At 39.8% G+C, this 12,211-nt stretch overlaps 1 protein-coding gene across 1 annotated transcript; it reads right to left on the bottom strand.

Annotated features, from left to right (window-relative positions):
• Nucleotides 1-8,994: 8,994 nt before the first annotated feature.
• LOC113053738 (ladderlectin-like) lies at nucleotides 8,995-10,565 on the bottom strand. Its single transcript, XM_026219008.1, has 6 exons — nucleotides 10,497-10,565; nucleotides 10,289-10,356; nucleotides 9,918-10,012; nucleotides 9,626-9,751; nucleotides 9,399-9,513; nucleotides 8,995-9,214 (listed from the first exon to the last, which is right to left on the bottom strand). Exons 2-6 carry the CDS (start codon nucleotides 10,347-10,349, stop codon nucleotides 9,147-9,149), a joined length of 465 nt encoding a protein of 154 aa, XP_026074793.1. The 5' UTR covers nucleotides 10,350-10,356; nucleotides 10,497-10,565; the 3' UTR covers nucleotides 8,995-9,146.
• Between the last annotated feature and the right edge of the window lie 1,646 nt (nucleotides 10,566-12,211).

The raw sequence follows: 12,211 nt of genomic DNA, 5'->3' as shown, positions 1-12,211 counted from the left end.
AGCATTACTTAATTTAGTGTTATACATATGTTATTGTTCCCGATGACCCGTGCGGTTGGAGATAAAAGGGTGTCCAGAACAAGCAGGAATCCATTGAATTTCAAATTTATTAGGCAAGAAGTGTCAAAAGTTCCACAGTGCAGGAATAAAATAGTGCTACAAACCAAAAATAACCAAAAAAGGGTAACACTTCATAATAACTGCATGTTATTGATCATTAAATAAGCATTAGGAAACAGTTAATTCATCATTTATAAATCATTAATAGACATTTATAAGCAGTTTATAAATACAGATATAAATGCTTTATACCTGATTTAAAAGCATATCTGTAATGTATTTAATAATTGTTTTTCATACTTTATTAATGATCAATTTATCATTTCTAAATTAAGTATAGCATTATTTACACACCAGTTATTAAGGAGTTGTCAGTGGTTCATAAGATCACTTAGAAATTGTAAGTAAATGATTAATAAACTATTTAAAAGTGCATTCATACATCTTTTTATTCAGACATATAGTAATAGTTACTTATAGTGTTAATAAATGGTTTATTAACATGCATTTCTACTGTAATTCAGGGTTAATTCAGGTAGTTATAAAACATATGTAGTTGTTAGTTAACTATTTTTGTAAGCTCATCTAAAGTGAGGACTATTTATGCCTTGTAAAGCTTTTACAAATGAGATTTAAAGGCTGTTAATATTTCTGTGTTCTGTATCACTGTGTTGTGTTTGTTTCCATTTTTTGTTTAGAAGATAACTGAGCCTTTAAATATCCTTTATAAATGCTTTACAAGGCATAACTAGTCCTCACTTTAGATGAGATCACGTAAATAGTTATCTGACCACTACTAAATGCTTTATAACTACCTGAATTTACAAAATTTCTTGTGATCTTATGAATCACTGGCAACTCCTAAATAACTGGTTTGTAAATAATGCTATGCTTTGAGAATTGATCATGAATAAAGTATGATAATAACTTAATATAATTATAGATTATACATTATAGATATGCTTTTAAATCAAGAATAATGCATTTATATCTGTATTTATAAACTGATTATTACTGTCTATTAATGCTTTATAAAATATTAGTTATCTGTTTACTAATGCTTAATTAATGATTAATAGTGTGCAGTTATTATAAAGTGTTACCCAAAAAAGAAATAAACAAAATCTATACAATATTTACAGCAAACATGTTCAAGTCAGCAATCTATTCCTGCACTAAACGGATTACTGTAGCTGCTAACAGCACACATTATTTCTGGCCGTCGAGCTTCGACCACGCTCATGCTACTTTCACCAGACCTTCACCTGTCTACTGATTGCTAGGGTCATCATCTTAATGTCTTGACCCACCTACAGAACATACTATACTATCAGTAAATCTAACATAACATTTCACATACATCTAGTAAAACAATTCTACACATGACATAACCTAAATATCAACACATTTTTTCCTATAAGAAAAACAATAACACAAGAAACAATCAGAAACACATTTATTCACAGATGTAACATGGATTCGCCCAAAGAGGTCCACTGAAACCATGGTTTGAACAGCACCGGTTTAAACAAATGATGCTTCCAACTAATAAGATTATCTATTTTACTTATCTAACTGTATTACTGTGACCCATAGTTATTCGTAAACTCAAATGCTAAATTGGTAAAATATTAATTAGTTAGAATATATAACAAAACAGACTTTTACACTAGACATAATACACATGATAACCACATATTACACAGTCCACCCTTTTATGCCTCCCCAGCATCATAAAAGTACACATAAATATATGTTGTGTGTGCATGTGTGAAAAGAGGGAATGCGCCCCAGTCTGTGCATGGTCACGTAGTAGCTCCATGACAGTTCTTATGTCACAAATCAGAGTCACACTGCATTTTACATGATTTTTTTACATTCTTTTTTGTGGGTAAAAGAAATGTACTCCAAAATAATTTTTCTCATGTGTCCTCCAAAATTACCCACAACCTTATCAGTTTATATGAGAAAAAAATCAATTTATTCACAAACTTCTCACAAAATGGCTCTTTGACAAACAACTCGGCAAAATACTTTCTCCCACTGCTGCTTCCTAAATGTTTGGAGAACAATTACTTTTTTTTTTACAACAGCGGCAAACGCATCACATATAAAAGGCTCGTACAGGAAGGAGCAGACGGGCAGTAAAACAGAAATAGGGAAATGAGCGGTGATTCCACAGGTATACGTCACCCGTTTAGGAATATAAATCAAGATATAAAACTTGCATATAAACTATGTGACTGTGGCTTGTGTTTTAGAAAATCAAATCTTTTTGTAATCTTGACGAAACAAATATTGTTGGTAAGGTATGAAAGTGAAGATTCCATATTTGGTGAATGTTTTGTAATAGAAGTCATATTGTGACTGAAAATGATTGATTTCTGACATTATACTGCATTAGAAAAATTTAATAGAGTTTTAGTGTAACCCAATGGTTATTTTTGGTATAGTGCCCAAAGAAAATCCCACAGGAACCATCATTTTTTGTGATATCAACTTCAAATTTAGAACATAAATGGGTTAGATAAATTGTGACGGCTCGTAAGAGAGGAGGAAGCAATTGCAGGTAATTAGAATGGTTGTTTATTGATGGTAGAAAATACAGTGAAACTGAAAGATGAAGGCACAGTCCAGGATGTGGGCAATGGTGACGGAAGGTCTACAGTGGCGTGAGAAGTGCTGGATGGTGAAGTCGGTGGTGACGGTGTGGACGGTCAATGGATGAAACCAGGAAGTGACCGGAACACTCACACGAAGACGACAACACGAACACAATCCAGAACACTAACACGGGAGACGGTAATCCAACAGGGAGACTGCAACATGAGTGAGGATCTGACAACAGACAGAGAGCGAGGTGAGTATATGTAGCTGAGGGGTGATGAGGATCAGCTGGAGCGAGACAATCAACACCCAGGTGACCACAATCAACTAAACGAGCACATGGAGACAACGTAAGTACAAAAACAACCACAAAACATGACACGGAGGAAACACTGGATTTCCTACCGTGACAGTACCCTCTCCCCTAGGACGTCACCTGACGTTCCCAGCCTGCTTTAAATGTAGATTGTAATCATCTATAAGGTGGTGATCCAATATGTCCCGAGCAGGAACCCAGCTTGATGAATCCTCCTGTACGCCGGAGGAAGGCTAAGACGCACGGTTACCGGATTAATAATTTTGGTAATAGAAAACGGGCCAATAAATTTGGGAGCAAGTTTGTTAGAAACGGAACGCATAGGAATATTCTGGGTAGAAAGCCACACTCTTTGACCGACGACGTAACGGGGAGGCTTCGACCGGTGGCGATCGGCCTTAGCCTTGGTGCGCGACCTAGCCTGGAGCAGAGCTCTGCGAGCTCTGGTCCAGGTGCGGTGACACCTCTGGACTAGTGCGTGTGCGGAGGGGACCGAAACCTCGGATTCCGTACTGACAAAATTAGGTGGTTGGTACCCTAAACTACACTTAAATGGAGACATGCCCGTAGATGACACTGGCAAAGAATTGTGTGCGTACTCCACAATTGAGAGTTGCTGACACCAGGACGAAGGATTATTGGAAGCCAAACATCGCAAAACCCTTTCGACATCCTGATTGGCTCGCTCGGTTTGACCATTGCTCTGGGGATGGAACCCGGACGAAAGACTAACAGTCGCTCCTAACAATTTACAGAATTCTCGCCAAAATCTGGACACAAATTGGGGACCCCTGTCAGAAACCACATCTGTCGGAAGGCCATGTATACGGAAGACGTGGTCAATGACAGCTACCGCTGTTTCCTTGGCTGATGGCAATTTGGGCAAGGGAATGAAATGAGTCGTCTTCGAGAACCGGTCCACTACGGTTAAAATCACCGTATTGCCCTTAGAGGGCGGGAGGGCGGTAATGAAATCTAGTGAGATGTGGGACCAGGGTCTCGAAGGGACAGACAGCGGTAAGAGTAACCCCTCTGGAGGTCGATTGGAAGTCTTCCCAATAGCGCAAACCGAACAAGCCAAGACGAAGTCGTGGACGTCACGAGCCATACCAGGCCACCAAAATCGTTGCATGACTAGAAACCTAGTTCTACTAACCCCTGGGTGACAAGCAACACTGGAACAATGACCCCACTGGAGAACGTCTGACCGTAACCCCTCCGGCACAAACAATCGGTTCGGTGGGCAACGAGCCGGGGGCGTTACCCCTTCTAAGGCAGTCAAAACCTTCGATTCGACCTCCCATCTGAGCGCGGAGATAATGATGGTCCCCGGTAAAATGGGCTCGGGAGTAGCAGTACGATCGGAACGCTCAAAAAGACGGGATAAAGCATCGGGTTTGATGTTTTTGGAACCCGGCCGGTAAGAAAGTGTAAAATCGAAACGACCGAAATATAATGCCCACCGAGCCTGCCTGGAGTTAAGTCTTTTGGCGGTTCTAATGTATTCGAGATTCTTATGGTCCGTCCATACAATGAAGGGTACACCCGACCCTTCAAGCCAGTGACGCCATTCTTCCAGTGCAAGTTTGACTGCCAACAACTCTCGATTACCAATGTCATAATTAACCTCCGCAGGGGATAAACGGTGAGAATAATACGCGCAAGGATGAACCTTTTCGTCTGAGGATGCGCGCTGGGACAACACTGCTCCTACCCCCACCTCTGACGCGTCGACCTCCACTATGAATTGACGTGAGCGATCAGGGGTGACGAGAATGGGAGCCGAAACAAAGCAGCTCCTTAGTTTGGTAAACGCAGCCTCGGCTGCGTCTGACCACCTGAACGTCAATCTAGGGGAGGTCAAAGCGGTCAGAGGCGCGGCTAGTTGGCTGAAATTGCGAATGAAACGCCGGTAAAAATTGGCGAACCCCAGAAATCTCTGCAGGGCCTTGCGAGACTCTGGGGATGGCCAATCTGCCACAGCCTTAACCTTATCAGGGTCCATGCGAACACCCTCAGTCGAAATGATGTGTCCTAGAAAAGAAACAGACTGTGCATGAAAAACGCATTTCTCCTCTTGACAAACAACCCATTCTCTAGCAACCGCAGAAGCACTCGTCGTACGTGTTGCACGTGTTCCTGGAGAGACGAAGAAAAAATCAATATGTCATCCAGGTAAACATATATAAATAGATCGACCATGTCTCGTAACACGTCATTAACGAGTGCTTGAAAGACTGCCGGCGAGTTGGTTAGCCCGAAGGGCATTACGCAATACTCAAAATGGCCTCTAGGGGTGTTAAAAGCAGTCTTCCACTCATCCCCCTCCCTGATGCGGACCAAATGATAAGCATTACGTAAGTCCAATTTAGTGAAAACAGACGCTCCCTGCAACCTCTCAAAAGCTGAAGACATAAGCGGTAAAGGATAGGTATTCTTTACCGTTATGTTGTTCAACCCTCGGTAGTCAATGCAAGGTCGCAAGGATCCGTCCTTCTTTCCCACAAAAAAGAACCCCGCCCCCGCTGGAGAAGAGGAAGGGCGGATGAACCCCGTTGCTAGAGAACTGGATATATATTTCTCCATGGCCGCCGTCTCTGGAATAGACAAGGAATATAACTTGCCCTTAGGCGGAGAAGTACCTGGCAATAACTCTATCGCACAGTCATAGGGACGATGAGGAGGAAGAGAATCAGCCCGAGACTTACTGAACACCTCCCTCAGGTCGTGGTACTCCGCGGGCACGTTAGCCAAATCCACTGCCTCCCCCTGAAACACAGACTCAGAAACATTAACACCAGCAGACAAAAGACAAGACAAATGACATTCCTCGCTCCAGCTAACCACAGATCCGAGAAGCCAATCGATCCTTGGGTTGTGTTTCTGGAGCCAGGTGTGACCGAGAACAATGGGGGATAGAGGTGAGTCCATGATGAAGAATGACATCTCTTCCGTATGGTTGCCAGCTGTGATGAGCGAAACCGGTAGAGTGGTCTGTGTGATGATCGGCAGTTTGTGTCCGTTGAGTGCAAAAGGTGCAATGGGGTGTTTGAGGGAGGTGAGAGGAATGTTGAGCTTCCTGGCGAATTTGCAGTCCATGAAACTGCCCTCGGCCCCAGAATCCACCAAAGCGTGAAGATTAAGTGCGTGGGTAGACCACCGTAGACTCACCGGAAGGAGTGTCGATGTAGATGAGGTCTTCTTGGCAGAGATCCCACCCGATAGTAGCCTCGGTTTTACTATCGGGCTTGGTCTTTTACCGGACAGCGCTGGATGTGATGTTCTTGGCTGCCACAGTATAAACACAGTCCCAGGGATCTCCGCCTGATCCTCTCCTCCCGGGAGAGCCGAGCTCGCCCCACCTGCATGGGTTCAGAATCTCCAGGTGGGCTGACCGCAACTTCTGAGCGCTGACGCTGAGCCTCCGGTCTGGTCGCGAGAACAACTCTCCCCCTCCGTCTGTCGGCTTGGTCGAGTCGGTTGTCTATCCTGATGGTGAAGTCAATAAGACCATTGAGAGAAGTGGGGAGTTCAGCGGCGCGGATCTCCTGTTGGATGCGGTCAGCCAACCCATGCAGGAAGTGATCCCACTGCGCCTCTTCGTTCCACTTACACTCCGCCGCCAGGGTGCGGAACTCGATGGCATAGTCGGATACGGACCTCTCCTCCTGGCGTAGATCCGTGAGAAGTCTAGCCGCCTCCCTCCCGGTGACGGAGCGGTCGAAGACTCATCTCCACCGAAAGGGTGTGGAACGATGCACAGCAGCTGTCCTGGTTCTCCCACACCGCCGTTCCCCAGAGGGCAGCCCTCCCCGTCAGTAGGGACAAGACGAAAGCCACCTTCATCTCCTCGGTGGTGAACGTGCGGGGCTGTAAGGCGAAGTGTAGAGAACAATGTGACAGAAATGATCGACAAAAGTTTGGCTCACCCGCATATTTCTCAGGAATGGGGAGGCGTGGTTCGGGCTGGGAAATCCCTCCGGAGACGATCGGCGGTGTGGGTGGCGTGGGAGGCGCAGCGGGTGGCGGTTGTTGTTGCTGTTGAGCCTGTAGAGCGAGCTCGGACACCTTCGTCACCATTGCTTGGAAGGCTCGACCCATCTCATCTATCGCCTTGTCTTGGCGCTCCATACGATCAACGACTCTCTGCAGAATGTCCTCTAGATGAGATGGGGAGCGATTGCCTGCTGCTTCCATGATGGTCAGATCCTACTGTGACGGCTCGTAAGAGAGGAGGAAGCAATTGCAGGTAATTAGAATGGTTGTTTATTGATGGTAGAAAATACAGCGAAACTGAAAGATGAAGGCACAGTCCAGGATGTGGGCAATGGTGACGGAAGGTCTACAGTGGCGTGAGAAGTGCTGGATGGTGAAGTCGGTGGTGACGCTGTGGACGGTCAATGGATGAAACCAGGAAGTGACCGGAACACTCACACGAAGGTGACAACACGAACACAATCCAGAACACTAACACGGGAGACGGTAATCCAACAGGGAGACTGCAACATGAGTGAGGATCTGACAACAGACAGAGAGCGAGGTGAGTATATGTAGCTGAGGGGTGATGAGGATCAGCTGGAGCGAGACAATCAACACCCAGGTGACCACAATCAACTAAACGAGCACATGGAGACAACGTAAGTACAAAAACAACCACAAAACATGACACGGAGGAAACACTGGATTTCCTACCGTGACATAAATGGCTTTGATTTTATATGGCAGGTTAAATGGCTTTCAATTTTAGAGTGCAACATATTTTTTTAAATATTTATTTACATTTATATTAAATAAAAACAATTAGTATAGTACATTGTCTTTACTGTAAACTTAAACTTTTATAACTTTTTATACCTTTTTATGCTTACATTAAAAAAATGGTGGATACAAACATTAAAATCATATATAAGAGTCAAGGTCAGAATAAGTAATGAGACTGTATTATCTGAGTATAAGATGGAAAACAGCATTAAATAGCAAATAGCAAATTAATTTTCTGATGTCTCTTTAAGGGTTTGCATTTTTAGGGTTAAATACATATATCTAAAATAGCTACTGCCCATCCCTGACACTGACACACTTAATCGTTTGAGGAGGGTTATCAAACCAAAATTTTTAATCGTTTGAGGAGGGTTATCAAAACAAAATTTTAATAGGGTATTTTCTAAGAATGAAAACAAAATGAGGGCATGAGTTGGATATCTACTTACAATCCATTGTCGAAAACAAAACATACAAATTTTGAGTGACGAAGTAGCTGTGAAGTTTGTGTAAACCCTGCACCCTTGCTTAACCAACCTTGCTACACGGTCTACTTATATTTTTTTTAAAAACAACATTATTTATTACACTTTTACTACAAATAAAACCATGGTTAATTTCTCTGTTCAGAGCTGCCGCCTGTTTCTACAATACAAGGAAACTGAGAAAGGGGAAAACAGCAAGACCAACAAAACCTTTTTTAATGCTAGTTGTAATTCACCAATGACAATCAATGATAACGGAGATAATATTATTTGTTAAAGTCAACATTGAATGACATGTTTGTTTTAAATATTTGTATGCTAAAATTGTTTTAAACATGCAAACGTGTGTCACGCAAAGCAGATGGCCTTGGTTAACATGGATATTTTCACCCCTCGTCACAACTGCACTCAACAAAAAGTTTTTCTCAGCTGGATTTGTCTGCATATAAATGGTGCAGGAGTCTTGGAATTGCTTGTATATATATATATATATATATATATATATATATATATATATATATATATATATATATATATATTTTATTCGCAAGGTTTGTACAAACCCATGGAATTTATTGTGGATTTTTAAGAGCTCTTGGTACATACACATATACATATACTTGGTACATACACATATACATGTCACTTAATGTAATTTCATTGTAAATTAAAAGTGTTGTTCAAATATTTAATGCAGTATGCATACACACACAATGTAGTAAAATGTTTTTACATAATTTTGATTTAATTCAACAATACACAATATTTGCTTTATCAATGCTTTTATTGATTTGAGAAATGTATCAGTATTGAGGAGAGATTAAAGTTGAGAGCATATCTCTAAAAGGCTTAATTTACGAGTAACATTTTTTTAAAGATGAAATCAGAATATTGGAGAAAGATGACTGCATGTGATCTCACAGGACTTTAGCACAAACATAGCCTATTTGACTCAAACAGGGTAGATCGTTCCAACAACGATTAGCTGTAAGGTGAAAAAATAAAATAAGTTATTGGTCAGTGGTGTTAAAATCTAAATAAAATGCTATGTATACTTAAGGTACTGTGTGACATCTAAATGAGCCATTTCATGTTACTGTATGATACTAAATTATAAGAATGTAAATAAATATTTAAAGTACTTTAAGAAAAACAGACTGCATTCTTACAACTCTGGTTGATGTTGACCTCCCCACAGTTTTCGACACCCGAATTGTTAGGTTCTCCAGCACACCAGTAGGCATAGTCATATGGAGTTCCATCACTCCACACCCACTGTCCTTCCTACAGGGCAAAGACACTTATTATAAGAGTGCTGTACTCATTTAGTAGGCCATTTAGTTTGGCTTTGAAAATGTTTATGGATCTTCCTTAGAAATTTTAGTCTCTAACTTACTTGTTCCCCATCTTGAATACCAAACCAACAACGTGTGGAAGAAGAGGGCAACAGACTCTGCACAAACTCATTTTCCGCTTTACTGTGCACAGATGCGAGATTTGCATCCAGACTTAGACAGTTTCTCTAAAAAGATTAAAAAAAATTAATGGTAATCCATAATATAATCGTTTTAGCATAAAACATAAGTGACTTAAGTCATTTTAAAACAAAGCCTGGTCTGATTGATTATTTTCTATTTGCAGAAAAGGAATTTTTACTTTAAAAATAATAAAAATCATCAACACTTTACCTCTGCTGTGATCCAGTTAACCGACTGAGAGAAGTACTTGAAGCATCGGACTCCAAAGTTTATCCATCCATTGGGGCATCTTTCAGCTATCTCAACTGCATAGAGTACAAACATTAAGGCTCTTGTAATATTCACGGCAAAAAAGTATTTAATTGTATTATTTTATGAAGCTTATTTTATATTTGTGTGATCATTTGCTAAAGAAATGTGTGCTTTAGTCTCGACCTTCATTAATCATTCAAATATTAGTCTTTTAATCTCTTAAATATTATAATATGTCTTGCTACGCCTTTCCATAAAACTACAAAATGTCAAAGGTTTGGTTTTTAGAAAGGGATAACAAGGGTTTTTACAAATAAAGGTCTTGTTACCATCTGCATTCCCCATAGAGAACACAATGAAAAGAAGCAGCACACTTCTCAGGATTGCCATGATGAACCTAAAAATGAAATGTTTGCAATTATATACTGCACACAGTGGATTCTAAATGTATTTTTAAAACAAAGCACAAGGATATTTTATAGAGAAAGGTTATTCAGTAGTATTCAGGTTATTCAAGTCTCTTTGGCAAAAACTCACCTTGGTTTTCCAAATGTTGGCTTCAGAATCTCAGAGGAAGATTTTGTGAAGTTCCAGAAAGAAGCTGCTTTTATACTTTACTTGTTGTTAAGTGTGTATAAGTCATGAGGATCATACAGCATGTGATTGTTTGATCTGTGAAGATGTGTACACATAAAATTCAAATATGGGCGAATGGGGAAAGATACGACTCAATAAAAATTAAATATTAGGTTAACTAAATAATTATTTACTATTTTGAATATTTATTATTTGAATATAAGCCATGAGTTAATCATTCTGTTAAAAATATAATAGCTCTTCTTTTATAAGGAGTATAACTGTTAAATGAAATTTGACACCAATGACTATATCAGCTGTATTCAGTGCATAAATTTTAGTTTTTATGATATTCACATCATTACTGTTATTGTTATGTAAATACTAGTCTGAATAATAATGTATATTTATTTCTATATTGTTTGCTACAACAACGTATTAAAATAGAATGATAGGTTTTACAAATAAATGTTAGATTAAAGAACATAAAGAAAATAAGCAGATTTTCTCCTTTTTTTTTTACATTGCCATGTTGATTCTGTTATCCATGGATTCTCAATATGTTTTAAAGACAATGTACAGGGTATTTTAAGGTTATTCAGTATGTTAGATCTCTTTCTCAAAATCTCACCTTGGTTTTCAGTGGTGTAACATGTCAGCCTCGATATGCAAAAACATTTGTCTGGGCCTCCCCAGATGTTATATGTTAAAGGGGTCATATGATGTGATTTCAAGTATTCATTTCTCTTTGGAGTGTTACAAGCTGTTTGTGAATAGATAAGTTCCCTAAAGTTGCAAAGACTAAAGTCTCCAACCCAAAAATATATTCTTTATAAAAGTGAAGACTCATCGACTCGTCAACCCAAATATTCAGATGTGTACAGCGCATTTTATGGAGGACAGTTTCCTGATTCTGGGATAGTAGACTACATACCAGCTGTTCTGACTCACAGTCTGAAAGTACGTTTTCATATTTAATCAAGATTCAAACGCAACTTTTGAGCAGTGTAGAGCAGCGCTTGTTGTTTGAGGTTTCTCCGATCACAAATGCAGACATGGTTTTATGTTTACGCAACACAATGCAATGCAGCATGAAAAAAAGACAGTATAAGTCATTATAATCTGTTATTATGTCCCCACTGGATGCAACAAATGCCTCATTTATAATGGCTTTGAATTTTTTTGTGTCAGCGCTCCGAGACACACGGCATCACAGTATGGTAAGGGGCATAACATTTCCATAACAAGCTTGAGGTATTTGGCCAATCACACTGCACCAGATAGCTGGCCAATCAGAGCACACATCGCTTTTCAGAACAATGAGCTTTGTAAAAATCAAGGCAGGGCATAGAGGAGAAACAACAATGAACAGTATATGGAAAATAATTTGAAAATAATGTATTACATTATTTATGAAATAATGTAACATTTCATTACACCAAATACACAAAATAATGTTCTTTTTAGCAACATAATATGACCCCTTCAATGCCCCATTGTTGTCTTTTCTGAGGTAAATAACATTACATAAATGTTCACAAGCTGTTTTATCATATTTGCATAGACGTGTGAACAGAATTTTGTCAATTTTTCATTAAGCACCAAGTGTGCATTGTCTAAAACTTAAAATGTTTGCATTTACAAAATGAGCCTGCAATATAAATAGTAATGAATAA

This window comes from Carassius auratus, chromosome 34 (assembly GCF_003368295.1).
Source record: "Carassius auratus strain Wakin chromosome 34, ASM336829v1, whole genome shotgun sequence".
NCBI lineage: Eukaryota > Metazoa > Chordata > Actinopteri > Cypriniformes > Cyprinidae > Carassius > Carassius auratus.
This window is presented reverse-complemented; position numbering and strand designations above follow the sequence as displayed.